Source organism: Acanthochromis polyacanthus, chromosome 17 (genome assembly GCF_021347895.1).
Source record: "Acanthochromis polyacanthus isolate Apoly-LR-REF ecotype Palm Island chromosome 17, KAUST_Apoly_ChrSc, whole genome shotgun sequence".
Taxonomy (NCBI): Eukaryota; Metazoa; Chordata; class Actinopteri; family Pomacentridae; genus Acanthochromis; species Acanthochromis polyacanthus.
Window position 1 is genome coordinate 11478241 of NC_067129.1, and position 16553 is coordinate 11494793.

Sequence of the window (16553 nt, forward strand, 5' to 3'; positions counted from 1 at the left end):
TCAGGCCTCTGGAGCACATCAGCCCGCTTTGAGGCTGACACTGGGCTGCTCTAATCTGTTCCCTGCCTCTGTGCTTCAGGGCATCTGCTGCAGCCACACACGCCCAGCAGTGAAGAGTTAAACATGAGGGAACGGTGCTGGCCTCAATGTGTCACCCACTGGCACTGACAGTATTGATGGTATACCAAATCCACTGGATCTGATGGAAAGTCTGACTGCACGGCTGCCACCAGTTACCCGCGTTGGGGCTGAATGGTGTTAGACTGCCACCTCCACTTGCTCTGACTGCACTGTGTGCAAAGTGAATCATAGTTCGGAGTCCAAAAATGGCACCCTGGTGGAGGCATGCACACACTGCTGAGGGATATTGGTTCGATCAGTAGAGTATTGTATTTGCAATTGAAAGCCTTCCATAACTCAAGCTGGTTTACAATTACACTCCTGTTTCCATGGAAAAAGGTGAAGTCATAAATGCTGATTTTAATACAGCAAAAGCTTCGTATTAGTGTGACAAACCCTACAAGAGAATATGTGGATTTTTTTTGGCTTCCTTTTATTTATTGCACTTGAGAAATGTGTTCAAGCTGAACTGTGACAAATGCTTCCCATAAGTCACAGTGTGCTGATTGGACTTCCCGTGCCGACCCACCGCTGTGCGCACACTTAGATCACCTCCGAGCATTGTGCAGAGATCAAAGGCAGATTCTGGGAGGTCACGCTGGGAATAGGCAGGAGAGAACACGAGGGAAATCTCGGTTTGCACGCACACCTCGGCAATAGCAGGAGGATTAGAGGGAGAAAAGTCACAGTCCGTCAGAGAAGACAGGGAAACGAGGGGAACACGTAGAGCCCCAGTCGGAAGGCGCGCAACGTTGTTTTTTGCGAAACAGCGTCTTCTCTCTCTCTCCCTCTCTCTCTCTCCACTCCGCGGATTTTCTCCACATACTGGTGATGACTGAGGTGGCTTCTCCGTGATATTTTGCCGCCGGTGCCACCTCGCCACGCACAGCGCCGGTTGCATCGCAGCTCGGAGCATGGCAAGGACACCTCACACGGTGAGAGAAGACAATTCGTTCCTCCGGTTTCCAAATTAAATCATTCCCGAGGCGCCAGGATGGTTTGACATACATTCAAAGAGAGAAATAGCCTTCAAACGTGGGCGCATGAGGACGGAGGGGAGTTATGAGATGCCAACCTGCACGTCAGGGACAATTGGAGAGGATGGAGACCTGAACGGTGCGAAGCTTCTTTTGAAGAAATAATTTACATTCCTCACCGGAGAGGAGGAGGTGTGGCTGAACGTTTTGGTGGCACATGGATGGATGACTTTTGTGCAAAGATAGGAACAGGAGAAAAGAGCCAGGAGTGCGCGTAACTTCATCTGTCCTACACGTGACCAATCACCGAATATCAAGTCATTCTTTGCGCCTTTAAGTAGCAGACTTTACGTGCGCTCTTGTGGAACTCGGGGTAGGTGCGCTCCATGTTTCATTTAGGACACACCGGTACCGACGGTACCTGCGGGACATAATAATAATAAAAAAAAACACACACACATACAGTGAAACAGTCAGTGATGCCGGACACATTGGCACTCATAAAGAACCGGACAGAGCCGCGGCTGGGGCAGCTGGAACGCACCCTGGCCGTAGAGGGGAGCGCCCGCCCCGCCTGGGTCATTGCAATCCTGGCCAGTGTTTTGATTTTCACCACGGTGGTGGATGTGCTGGGGAACCTGCTGGTGATCATCTCGGTGTTCAGGAACCGCAAGCTGAGGAACTCTGGTAAGATCTTTCCTCCCCCTGCAGTAGTTCTGCTGATGACCACTGTCACTAGGAATCATTTTGAGTCCAAATAATGCCTCTTTGAATCCCAGAACTTTTAATATTGTGGCACCATGAATTCGCATAATAATGTAGGTTATGTGTGCTTGTGTGTGAAATCTACACTGGGATGAATACTGGGTTAGTTTTTCTTTCTCTAAGCTGCTTGTGCACATTTCATGCTTTGACCCATCGACCTCGGAATGCACCGTGCTCCATAACATTCATCCAGTGACAGAAACCTGATCATTTTGTGCATTTTATGAAGCTTTAACTTACCACACACAGAACATATAGTCTGAACTAATAATGCCTACATTTGGATCTGGGTGTCTCACTACTGTATTCCTGCTTTCAAACTGAAACACGCAGGCTTTCCCTTAATTCACAACATCACCCACCACACCAACGGATTCACATTTTTCTGAATGGGATATGAACAGGACTCATGTCTGCTGATGGACGCTGAGATTTAGCCCACATTTCCAGTTTAAATAGTGTGTTAAATCCACTGCTGACCACTTCACAACTTCATATCACAAGGTAACAATCAAGCTGTCACTAGAGCCTGATTGATACAGTGCACTGTTAGAAACTGCTGTCACAGCCTGGCAGCTCCCTCTTTCCCCTCGCTCATGCACTCTAATGGTACAAAAAAAAAAGAAGTCTCGGGCTGAGCCACTTAAAATTAAAGAGCTTGTTAATGAGCACAGGTGAGTCCTTTTGATAAGCTGACTATAATGATGGTGATGAATGTACTCTGATGTGAAAGTGTAAAAATTACCAGGCAGGAGCTCTAGTAGCAGCGGTATAGTGAAGCATAATGTCAAATCGTAAAGCGTGGAAGCACTCTTTGACTGAGCCCTCGCTTCTCAGCTATAATTCATTCCTGTTCTGATGAAGATGAATGCCTTTCAGGAATTTTACTCAGTCATGCACAGGTTTTTATGACAATCTACAGATGCATTTTCTGTTTACTGTGAAACAGCGAAACAGATTATTTCTGAAGCCTGCATGTCATTTTTGTGCCAGATTTTCTTAAAAAACAAACCTGAGACTAAAAACTGGTCAAGATGGATATGTTATGCGGCTAAGTCTGCCACACTGTGCTGACTGGCTATTTTGTGCCTTATCAGGCAACAATTAGGGCAGGAAATATGCATTTATTTGCATAATCCGTAAATCAGCAACTATTTTTTCAGCCACTAGGATTCAACCAGGAATCTTTTTTTCCCTTAGTAGTCAATGGGGAAATACCCCTAGGATTCATCAAAGCAGCTTCAACCTTTCATTTAAGGACATAATGAACTTGGCCTTGCATTTATTCACAGGGGAAATCATTTTTTTATTTTTATTTAAGCATATTTTCTTTAAGTCAGACGGACATGGTGATGACTGAAGTATTTTGAATGCAGTCCTGTCGTCAGACTCCCACATTCTGCACTCTAGCACGGCTTTTTTGTATCGAAAGTTTAGGTGAGGTGCATCTTATTCGTAGGTCTGAATTGTCTTGAACCAAGCTTTTCTTATTTGTTGACGCTCTTAAGACATGGAATTCAAAAAGTTAAGATGCAAAAAGTACGTTTTGTAAAGCAGGCCAAACATGTAAAAGTGTGATTCAATTTGGGTAGCATGGCCCGCAAATAACCTTTTAATCTCTGTCTTATTAAACTTTATGACAGCCTGAAGATAGCTGCATTTATAGGATTTAAAGTAATCAAACAGAGGTCTTCCCCTTTTTTTGAGGAAATAAGATGGAGATTATTGCTCATTAGAAAGAGAGCTTGTTCAACATCCCTATCCCTGCTGTTTTTTTATTGTCACTCATGCATTTATCTGATTGAACCTTTTTAAACATAAGACATCCTTTAGTGTAGACTCGTAAGAAGTACTACAGTGAGTGCACACAGCCAAGTGGCCCAGTGAGTATAAAATATCAACACTGGTGTTATTTGTCCTGCAGAGTGTGTATGTGTGTGACTTGGATGTCAGGGGAATAGATGATTTTGTTTATTTTTTGCTGAATTCGGACCATGATGACACCCCTAAAGGGCTTAACAGTAAATTGTGCATTTGTGGACACACAGTACACTTGTCAATCTCATGCGCAATTTCAGGAAAAATTGCTGTCACAGGGACGCTAGACTTCTGTTTAATCGCCTGTTCACAATTGGCTCCATCAAAACCAACAAAAAGATGAGACTGTGTAACAAAAAACCTAATTAAAAAATGCTATTCAAGGTATTATTGGATGTTGATGGCTGGTGTTTCTTTGTCTTTTTTTGTAGGGTTTCCCAGGTTTCTAGAAAGAGTGGCATTAAAATATACATTTGTGCGTGTGTTTTTTTTTCCTGCCACTCACACGTTGCATTTCTGCCTTTAAGCTGATCTCTCTGAACTCCAACAGCCCACTCAGCAGTTCAAAAAACCACACTGAACCCACAATCGTGAACTCAAAGGGTGGCTATACTGTCGATTGAAACAACCCACTCAACAGTTTAGATGGGAAAACACCTGAGTTAACAACAGTATATTACCCGTCACAGCAGGTGCAAAGGGAAGCATATTATTACTCACTACAGTTGTCATAGCTTTGCATAAGTCCCTGCTGTGGCAGAGTGCACACAAGAAGTTGACCGCTGTGTTGAATATTTCACCAGAAGCTGCTTTGGTGAGTGACGACTAGCTCCGCTTTATTCTCACCTGCCCACACGCGTCAGTGCTTTCTTGTAGTAAAAGCAGAGACTCATCATTAATCTGACAATGAATTGGCACCAAGCTATCTGTAATTCACTCAAATCAGAACTCTGGAGCGTGTTGGTCATGTAACCAAGCTGCTTTAGGATTGCAGAGGGATTGCACATTACCCTCCTGCCACTCTTTTTTTCCTCTGTTTTGTCTTTTCAAAGACCTCAATGTTTAATTTAAATGGCTTTCTCTCTCATCATGTGCTATTGTATATCGACGAAGATAGACCACAGACGCACAATAACAAGAACGCGTCTATGAGCCATTAGAGCTATTTGTCTGCCGAAACTTGTCTTTTCAAAAGAAAAGTTTCGAGTCACGCACAATCGCGCTAACATACACGTGGGGGTGAGTGCAAACACGCAGAAATCGTCACAAAGAGGAATACGGTACAGTAAGTCTACAAATGTTATTGCGATATTGTGCTTTCTTGTATAAATGCGTGTGAGTATGTGGCTTGTACACTTGTGTAGGGCAGAGGTTTCTGTCCCCTGAGATTTGTCTTTGAAGGCGCTTAGGTGTTGCAAACCTTCAAAGAGAGTTAGACAGGATCACACATTACAGAGACTCTCTTCAAAGAGACTTTATTTACATCATATCTCTCCCCCTCCCTCTCATTCCCTCTCTCCAGCTACTTTTCTCTAAAGCTCTCTGCCTGTACAAAAATAATGCTTAAAATATTCCTTAGTTAAGACTGAGACTTGGGAAAAAAAAATCCTACTTTACCCAGTGCAGAGCTTCACATCCATTTGCTCTCAGTCTACCTCTATCCATGGTGCTGAAATCCTGAAAACCAGTCTCTTCATCTGTCTGCGTGTCTCGGTGGTGCTGAAACACTGAAACCTAAGTCTTTTTTCTTGTCTGTATATGTGTTCTTGTGAAGTTGTGTGAACGTCATGACTCACAGTACAAGTAATGTTCCATTTCAAAGTGTGCACACAGCAGGAACAATCCAAATGAACCAAAGTGTTGTAGCTGCACAAATTTTATAAGCTACTTCAAAAGTAGTGCGCAAGTATCTTGGTCACAAACATTGCACTCATGAAACATTTGTGCCAACTCAGAACACCAGAAGTAGTTATTCGACAAGTTATTGTTTTATTAAATTAAGTTTTGATATAGCTATGCCTACTTGACAACGACCTCCAGTGCTGACCTTTTAGTCATGTCAGGCAAGTCGGTCACTCCACTGATAGCTGGCCAGCTCCTGATATAACTGATTGGCTAACGTCCATGGTCATCCAAGGTGAGAACAGTCTTCTCTCGCCAAGCCATTTGGTAAAAATAAATGCATAAATAAAAAGTTGAAGGACAGATGCACCAGTGGTTCTGATGTATAGGAAGAGCTGCAACAGAAGGTGCAGAAAGAGGACGTCATGCACAATACGCTATTTAACTTTGCATTGAGAAACAGATGGGTAAGTGATTTGATCAAAAATGATTTGGCACACGGATTATCTATAAAAACTGGTGTTTCAGTCACTATTCAGACAATGTCAAGGACAATGCATGTAGGTTCACCTCTGTGGACAGTGTCTAAGAAGGAAACCATTGCTGAGAAAACAGCACAAACAGACAAAACATGAAAGGAGGCCTAATGAATATTGGCAATACATTCTTATTCAGATGAAACCAAAAATTGGATCAGAATGGGTCCAGCTTGTGTGGCATGAAGCTGGCCCAGACTACCACAGTGAGTACATAAACTTTTCATTCATTCATTCATTCATTCATTCATTCATTCATTCATTCATTCATTCATTCATATTGCCGACAGTGAAACATAGTGGTTGGAGAGTTCTGATATGAGGCTGCATGAATGCAAACGATATAAGGGAAATGACATTATACAGATGGCAGCATGATTGTGTGTTTGCATAACCAAATAATGAGTGAAAAGATGGAACTCAGTTCAAACAGCTTGGCAGGAGAGCAATTTTCCAGGATGACATTGATCTCAATCACACCGTAACAGCCAGAGGAGGATTTTTAAAGAAGGGGGAAAAAAGTGAAAATTATGACCTGGCCAAGTGTGTCCCCTGACTTGAATCTTTTAAAGGTCAAGTAATAAAACCTTTGCAACAGAGATCTGCTGAAAAGAATCCATCTGCGATGAATGGCAGAACATCCATCAGCAGATTTATGAAAGAGTGGTGCCATTTATAAAAAAAAAAAAAATCAAATCTGTCATCAAAAATAAAGCTGAGAATATGAAATATATATATATATATATATATATATATATATATATATATATATATATATATATATATTTATATATATATATTTATATATATAAAAGTAAAAAATAGTCATGAATGATGAACTCAGTTTTGGTACAGAGGCTAAACTATGGTGCCATTATTTACAATAGTCAATCTAACCAGTTTGTTTGTAATATATACATAAGAACAAATATCCCATACTTGAACTTACAATAATATTATACTAATAGACTTATTAGAAGAGGATCTCTAACATTTTACTTATATTGCATATGGAACTACATCACATGTCACTGTTATTTACTAATATTTGATCATCTAAATAAAGAAGCAGTTAACTGTTGACTTCATTTTATCGTCAATCTAGCTAAAAGTTCTAAAAAATATGTATTTTTTGTTGTATGTTTTCCCCCCAAAGCCCATTTGCGTGCTTTGACTTAAGGTATCCCAGAATAGTGGCACAGCTTGCCTGAAGTGTACTCGAATGTCAGCAACAACACAACTCCTCCACCTGCATATAGAGTGTACTCCGTCCTTCCATTCTTGGGAGTTCTCGTCTCCCAAGCTGAACTTATCAAGTTTGAAATCACAAGAACGTGAGTTGGAACTTGGCATACTCCATACTGAGAAAAACCTTCAGTCTCTCTGTTAGAGAGAGAAAGAAAACATGCTCAGGCGTATGTCAGAGCTCACAGAGTTAATGTAGAGCAACTTTTGAAAGCCAGTTCTGATGGCAGTCTGGTGTGTGAAGGCGTTTAACCTGGTCCTGACATCCGAAAGGAATTGCTTTTCTGGTTATTATGATGATGGATTTACCTCCAAATAAGGTCTGAAAATACTGTAATTATGTAGCAGGTTTTGGTTGTCCTCAGAAATGAGCTACTATGTGCAAAGGAGTGGCAGAAGAAATATGACAAAAAGTCAGACAGAGACGGGACTTGTGCTGAGTTGCTAATGGACAGCCTCAGCTTTTTAGTTTATTGGAGTTCCTAAGTCTACAATTCACATTTTTACATTTTAGGCATTCAGCTGACACCTTAATCCAGAGTGTCTCCCAATGAATAAGTATGGGGGATTTCTGTGTCTTGCTCAAAGACATTTTGACAGAACATACAGCTGTTGGCAGACTATTGCAGACAATCTCTCTGAATACTAACACCACCCTGCTGCACTGTCTGTGCTGATAATTGTTACTAGATGTACATTAACTGTCAGTCTGAGCAATGGGCTATTAACAGCTATGACATTCAGTGATTTTAGAAGAATTAGGACTGACAGCTTCTCGCTTTGTACAGAGAAAGAAGAAAAGTATTCCTGTTACACACTCACAAGTGATTTGTTTGATAAATGCCAGCTGGAATTAATCCGAGGTGAGATACAGTATAAAAATTCATTGTATCACTTTTCCAATATACCAGGAAACTCTTTCACAGAAATGATATTACCAACTGCTGAATAGCTTTTTTCCCCCCCACTCATTTTTATATACCGACACAATGCAACTTAGAGTCATAATGTATTTCAAAGTGATGGGAAGCCTCTTGTTTTGTTCTTGCTTCATTTACTGCTTACCTGCAATCATGTAGACTACAGATTTCGGAGACAAAGTTTTTAAGCAGGTAAAAATCCTCCTAACCCTGATCCACTGATTCGTCTCCATCCTTCAGCTTAGAATGGATTTTAATATTTCACTTTTAAAACATGGTTATGCACTTCATTTGCACAATGACCCAGCAGGCATCCTCAGATCACTCCGTTTTCTACTATAATTTATGCTCCCGACCAAGGTTTTTTGCCATGGGGGCACTTGGATGTTTGATTTTAATTCATTAAAATCAAAACAGGAGATAGGCAAGTTGGACAGGTTGTCAGATCAATCAGATTTTCTTTAATCCCGAGGAGCTTTCTCAGCTTTCTGGTGCACAAGTTTAAAAAAATAAAAAAAGTTCTCCAAACCAGACAGCTGAAGGCAGGCTCATACCATACACCCAACGACCCTATTGGAACCTTTTTATGTGCATAACAGAGGAGATGGAGAAAAGCAGGCAGAGAGGGAGAGTTCACAGAGCAGATGAAATGGGAATAGAGGAATGTTAAGCTGTAGCTCAAAAAGAAAAGGGGAAGAGATTAGATGCAGGGGCTCTGCAGTTTGATTTGAATTAATCCATTTACTTGATATTGAATCATTTTGAATCACGCATGAAAATTGCATTTGACATCCCATTATACATCCCATTGTGACAAATATTAGCCACTCAGTCTGGTTTCATCATGTAGTTTCATGTAGAATCCATAGGGGAGCTGAGTTACCACTGATCTATAATGCATGGGAGAAGAGTGTCTGCGGGGCTTTGGGGGATTTTCTGTATGTGTTAGGCTTTGCCATATAATTCTTTCATCATCTGGCTTTACGGTTTTGTTTTTTTGTCTTACTCAGTGAGTATTTAGGCAGAAGTGAAGGTTGGACATGACTGCTGGGGATGTTTTCAGCAGCATTAAGTGCTCTGGGAGTCTACTTCTGCCTGAGCTGTGCCCAGGCACTGTCCTGTATCTTTTGGGTGAAGCATGACTTCTGTAATTCCCTTGAACACAGACAGCTGGATAAAAGAAACAGGAGGAGCTCAGACCAGCTAGATGAAGAACAGCGAGCACAGAGAGAGAGAGCAAAAGGAAGGAATGGTTTGGGAGCAGCTCAAAATCTGAAAAATGATAAGGACAGAGGCTATAAAATACAGACAGACAGTCCAACGTTTAGATAAGAGAGGAGCAGGGCTGAAATCGCCCGCTATGAAAAGTAGGAGACTGATGCTGCGTTATAGAGGCACAGCCAAGACAATGTAAGAACCACTGTCATGTGTCATCAGAATCACCCGGTTGTTATTAGTACTTTACTGCTGAGATGGGGGATGATTCAGTAGCACAAGTTTGCGCATAACGTGCACACACACAGCAACTGACAGAACAATTTCCTTTAATCTCAATAACCATGAACATGATAGATTGACCCATTTAAGCTGCAAAGCAAGTGATTGGTAATTTCACTCCTTTATTCTTTATCATATCCCGTAATGCCGGCTGTATCTCCCCATATCCATAATACATGCATTGTGATAATTTGAAGTGCATTATGTAACAGTTTCTCAAAACCCTCAGGCAGCAGTGGGTGAAGAGGTGGAAGAAGCAAGGGATTTGCTGCAAGAGAAGGAGGAGAATGAAAGGAGGAGGGAGGTGAAACGGAGAAGACGTAAAAAATCAAGGGCAATCTAGGATGAGAAAATGAGAATAGGAGCGGGGCGGGGGATGGGGGGGGTTGTTGCTGGGACGTGCACAGTAGCATTCATGCAAACGACTCGGCGGAGAAGACAGACAGTCACAGTGTTTGTCTCAGGCAGACGCAGCGAGACACAGTGAAACAGGATGGAAGCCATTTCCTAATCCGCTCCTGGATGCGACCCCACAGAGATGTAGATGAAGATGGTCAGTGTACATAAAGGCTGAGACGCCAAATGTGAGGAGTGTGATATTGGTTTTAATGCATCTGGGAAGTTATTTTATATTTAATTAGGACTAGTATTTGTGTTCAGATTGAGGTTTGGCTGTGATGGGATTAGTCTGTTTTTCTTGGTGGAAACTACGGGGGTAGTGTTTGAACTGAAATCCCTCACAGCACAACTGATATCATAAATGCACAGCTTTATGCTTGGAAAATAAAAACTTATAACTTCCAGCCAACTATATCAGCCGAAGATTGAGAGGTACAATTTGATGCGTTACGCCCTGGCGCCCGCTAATATCATTCAAACTCTGCGCTGTGCCGTGTCTGTGTTTACTTTGCTTCAAAAGAAATTAAAAAGATGAGAAGTGTTTAGTTTTTTATTCAACTAGTTTTCTATTTGTTAAACCCTCAAGTCATGTTAAAGACAGTACAGCAGTTCAGACATCTCATTAGAGATGGGCACATAATCAGTCTCCTCTAAAAAGAAACCATGGATTAAAGAAAATGTGAGAAGGGAACTGAATCTGTTTCTGATTGATTTCAAATAACCTGAATTGAATACTTAATCAAAACGTATTGATTTCGACTCATGTGTAGTCTAGTCTTTCCAGCTCTCGTCGAAGATACTCAAGGTTCCAGAGGCAATGTCTGAATCAACTTTTTTCATACATAAATTTTCACCAATTGAAAGTTCTTACACTTTTTTCTATATAAGCCTGTGATTCTTTTGCAGCCGAACAAAAGAAGTAGTAATCTTAAAATCAATTCTAAAAACCTAAATGTAACCAGTAAAGGGTAAGGATTGGCATAATGTGGTTGCTTCTCTTGTTAAGTCTTCGAAATCTGGCAGCAGCATTTTGAACCGGCTGCAGTCTTTGTATGTTTGGCTTTCTGATGGCAGAATAAAATGCACTGCAGTAGTCCAGTCTGGAGGAGATAAAAGCATGGATAACCTTTTCTAAGTCTGCAGGGGAAAGGAGTGACTTGATCGTGGTTAGCTGTCACAGTTGTGCAAAGCATGAGTGTAACACTTTGGTTACCTGAGTGTCAAAAGACAGCTTTAGGTCAAAAACTACCCTAGATCGCAGGCCACCTTTTGTGCATCATTACATAATGCACTCAGGCTCGAGACAGAATGTTTACACTGCTAGTGCTGGATCCAGTGGAGGGTAAGAATGATGACTTCTATTTTAAGGTCATTCATTTGCTGTCATCCAGCTTTTAATTCCTGCCAGACAGGACATAATATGTGGAATGTCTGCAGCACCAGGCCTTCACAGGACATACAGTTGAGTGTCAGCTGTGTATCAATGGACATTGATACCATGGCGATGCAGGATTTACTATTTTAATTTCAACGTGAACAACAATGAAAAACTCACATGGAAATTCAATCTGCAGAGAAAATAAAAATAATGATCTTACTATGATATACATAAAAGAAAGAAAGCAAGTAATTCCCAAAGCCAAAGCACCGCACTGCAGTGACCGATCTGACTAGCTGCACAGGAACCAGTATGACCGGCGTATGACAGGGACGCCACATTGGCCTCCAAGTGTACCCTTGTCAGCATTTCAAACAAGGCACTGGGACTGCGCTGCTTAGATAGAGGTGGTGGGGGACACAAAGCCCATCTCGCAAGGGCAGTCACTGGTCCCCGTCAGCTGCAACCTTCACCAGAGGAGGTGTAATGCATCTTAGGAGAAACAAGCTGCATGAAAACCAATAGAGTAGAGTGATAGAGGGTGAAGGGGCTCCGTTATCAAGGGATATGATAGGCTATTTATGTGTTTGGGCATGCTTGTTGTTCAAGTAACTGAACTTTGAGCTTTCACTTTCATGAGCAGTTTGCATTAAATGTTAACTATAGAACATGCCACCGAACAATCTTCTGTGTCTACATATTGCTATTATTTTATAATCTTGGCCCATTTAAACCTACTAAGGAGCTGGGGGTCATTTTTTGTCAACAATGTCATCTAGTGGGATTTCACCCAAAAGAAATTCTATTCTTATGCTTTATATAATTATCCCCCACCTCCACGAAGTGGAAAAAGGGGAAATAGGTTTGGCCTTCGTCTGTCCGTGCTTCCGTGCGTCCATCCGTCCGTCGGTGCGTCCGTTCGACTGTCCGAGATGAAGGGGACAGTTTTTCTCGGAAACTTTAGTGTGTAGCTTCACACCATGGACACCTTGATCAAGTTCGAAAATGAGACCTGTGCGATAATATTTAACAGAGTTATGGCCCTTGATCACTATTTTGGATATAGACTCATAGACATCACAAGTGGCGGGGGATATTGATGACCATGTCAACTTGTTATTATTATTATTATTATTATTTATTACTCAATTTTTTGAACTTTTAGGGTTTTATGGTTTTACATATGTTAACCTTTATTTTAACTTATTTTAATATTTTTTTATTTTATTTATTTATTTCAGTTCTAGTGTTTTAATTCTCCAGTGTTTTCCCGGCGGGGTGGGCTCCCACACGGGGAGCTGTTCCTGTCCATGGGGGTGTTAACCCTTGGTCCCCATACCCCCTCCCCAATGTCCCCACCCCCCACCCCTACCTCACCCCCCTCCCCAAAACCCCCACCTTCAGCGGTCTGCGACCCTCTCAGTGTGGCTGCCCCCTCTCTTCAAGGTAGTGTCTTCCTTCCTTCTAGCCTCAGGGCCTTGCCATGCCATGATGATGTCATGTTGATACCTTTTGGGTGTGGACGTGTGTGGGTGTGTGAGTCTGTGTATGTGTGTGTGTGTGCTTGCGTGGGTGTGTGCATGTGAATGGCTGTCTATATGTAGGGAGGGTGGGAGAGTTGGGTTTTTTATTTTTATTTTTATTCCCATTTCTAATTGTATTTATTTATTGTCTTCTTTGTTTTTAATTGCTTGTGAAGCACTTTGTGTTGTTCTTACATGAAAAGTGCTATACAAATAAAAAAAAAACTTTGAGTTTGAATGAAAATGTCACACGGGTTGAAAAACACTTGAAGCTCAAGATTAACTTCCATGACGTGTATTATATTTAAAATTTTTGGCTTATTGTGGCAGCAAGGACCAAACTGGGGGGAGTTTAAGTGCTAGCAATTGATAACTGCTGGATGTCGCTACAGACCAAGGCCACCTATCAGTATCTTTAGATAAGTACTAGCACAGGGGTTAATTGAGGCTACAAAGAAATGATACATATAAAACACTTATCCACACAATCACGCAGAGTTGACCAGCAATGGAGAAATCTCGACAAGCTAGGGCTAAAAAAAACACAAAAACTATCCTTTTGATGATAACCTTAACACAAATAAAGGAGCACTTAACAACTCAAACTAAATCAACAGCAACTTGATCCAAAACAAAGAAAAATTTCAAGCAAATTGACAAATAATCAGTGTCAACAAAATGCTTACATTTTGGGGAAAAACAAGTCCCAAGTGCAACAAATGCATTTTTCTCCCAACTGAGCAAAGCACGAATGAAACTGCGAAATCAACCATGAGTTGTGCCAAATACACAAAAAAAAACCCAAAACAGAACAAACAAACAAAAAGTCAATATAAAGTAATAAACCCTCAGGTTGCAATTAAACTGTTGCCAAGAAAAAAAAACAATGCAGAGACCACCAGAGACCTCAAATGAAACCGAAGTTACATGAAGCTCAAGCAAAGCAGTCGCTTTCTGTGCAGCTAGAAACTCGAACAATCGTTTGGGGAACAGATTGCAGCCATCTCAGCTACCCACGCTAACTGCAAACCTCATAGCAACACATCAGGTTCTAGGAACAGGTAGAACAGCAGCCCAATAACTGAGGTTGATGTTGCTCCTCAAATCTATTAGTCACGTTTTTGACTGGAAATAGCAACTCCTCAAATCCATCCACGAATATTTGAAACTGAATCTGATCACGAAGAGCACAAACATCTGCAGCAACCAAAATGACAACCTGATGTATCCGTTTGGCGAATGTTACGCTTATTCCCTGCTCATTATGCGACATTACAGTGAATGTCCGATCACAAGCTGTATGAAAAACAACAAAAACAAATTGTAAATATGCCCTGGTAATAAGTACACGTACAGAAAATGTGTTAAAATGTGAACTGAAGTGGGGGAACCTCTGCTGTCAGGAAATACTTAAGATAACTGCTATCATTGCCAAATGACTATGAAATGTAAATGTAAAATGTAGGGAAAATCTTACTGCTGTCCGAAATCTGATGTCAAATTCGTTCTTTTATTCTATTTGCCAAAATGCAAAAAAAAAAAGAGTATATTTCACAGTCCTTTTTTTGCAGCTTTTATTTTTTGCAGTTGGACCACATTAGACACAGGTCCAGCGCTACAACCACTATATATAGACAGGTCTGATTTGGAGGAGATTCTTATCTGTGAAAGCTTTATTCTATTAGCGAAAATGCAAATTAATGGGGTTTCTGTTTACCTTAAATGGCTAACATGGCTTTACATCATTAAAATATGGAAAGAAAAAATGGTAATCAAAGCTGCAACTTCATTTTTTTCCCTGAACTGCCAATTAATTGTCCATTATATGGTATTTTCCTGTTCTGTATGTTAGAGTACATTACATGTTTGTAATACAATTCAAGGAGACTGTTCTGTGGGAATGTTGACATACACTAACTGAGAAGACTGTATTTTAATCTCACGGCTGGGCTGTGCTGGGAGCAGCTGACTGTATTAAGAAATTTATGATGAGTTGACTTCAGCTCGGTACGAAAGTATATATATAAAAAAAACCTGCTGGAATCCAGGTGCATTATTCAAAACTTCCGCTGTGTTTAATAAGAACATCTAACATTATAACATTATGACACAAAAGTAACAAGATGAGAATAGCTCCCCTTATTTTATTTTTTTTCATTTTTTAGGGGCTAAGGCTCATCAAATTGTTTTCAGGGCATATTAATTTCACGGAAATCACATTGTGGCTACAGTTAAATGAACAGAAGGGATATTTGTGGATAAACACAGACAAAAAACAATCAAACAAACTCACTTTTCTCCCCTGGGGGGGCTACATGTCCTTCGGTTTCTGTTCATCTGTTTCACAACTCATGATCACAGCGTGTTTGCGGCCCTGGTAGAACTTGGCAGCTGGGACAGACAGTTTGAGTACGCAAATGCTGAGCATCCAAAATGCCAAGTTTTCTGATCAAACACAGAATGCCCAGAGAAATTAAAGCCCTTCAAAGACTGCCGTCGGTCAACTGGATGTAATTCTGTAAGTAATTATGTGGAGAGACAAAGGCAATATTTTACATAATGACAGACGCTGTGCCTTAAAGACTCTCTTTGGTGGTTTCATAATCAATAATGTCAATAGGCATTTCTCCCATTGTGCAGTGCGGCTTTAATCTAGACTTTTATTTTTCTAAATGTTCGCTGTTATAATGATGAGCTAAGACAGCTTTCTGATTTAATCATCTGCTTTGCTTTACAGTTCAGTGTGCACTTCAAAGGTCAATCTCCTAGGACTAAACAGACTTAATATCTGCCTGCTGTACTCTGCAGAAAAGCCAGTACGCCACAGAATCACAACATTATGTGGGTCGAGCATTTAAACGTAGCAAATAACAGGTGTAGTTTTATAGTAAGAATCTACTATTCACAATAGTGACCTCTTTTCTCCAGTATAGGAAGGAGAATTTGTAATAGAGGGAGTACACTATATGACAATGCATCAAATCTAAGAGATTTCACACTTTGCACTGCTTCCTCTGCTGTAGATTTCCCTACTAAATGCTGAAGTACTGCAAATAGCCTTTGAGTCTAGAGACAGAGAGGTGTATCGGCTGTTAAACCTCACAACCTGGTAGGCTTGGCAGCATGTGCCGCCAGACTGAGCAGAGCGGCATTTTTAATGTGAAGGAATAGAGGGGAAAACGGACGAGGGCCGGTGTTGTGCATTCTAAATGTGGGGGGGGATATGAAGGGTTTGGCTTGCCTGAGGCAGAGTCCACAAAGTGCATTTTGAATGTGAATTGTCCTGATCTGAGTTCATCTCCACACTCAAACAAAAGCTTACCAACAGATGACAACTTCATCAGACGCACGCGTCATTCGTAGCCTCGTGTTGCGCACCAATAGTTTCTCGTATGTTATTCGCTTTTCAAGATATTCGGCAACAATCATTTAGCTTGAGAGGCAGCTTGAGCTGGATTATCAGCTTTGCAAAAGATAAACAGTTGGCGTCAATATCTCTCTTCTCCTGGCCTCTGCAAATCTGACCAATAACT

General features: G+C 41.0%; 1 protein-coding gene across 1 annotated transcript in view; it reads left to right on the forward strand.

The window, feature by feature from the left end:
• Window positions 1-622: 622 nt before the first annotated feature.
• mtnr1bb (melatonin receptor 1Bb) overlaps window positions 623-16553 on the forward strand; it is a 41235-nt gene continuing 25304 nt past the window's right edge. The window contains exon 1 of the mRNA XM_022209540.2: window positions 623-1784. Coding sequence (XP_022065232.1) covers window positions 1577-1784 — 208 coding nt within the window. The 5' untranslated portion in view covers window positions 623-1576. The remainder of the gene's footprint in view (window positions 1785-16553) is intronic.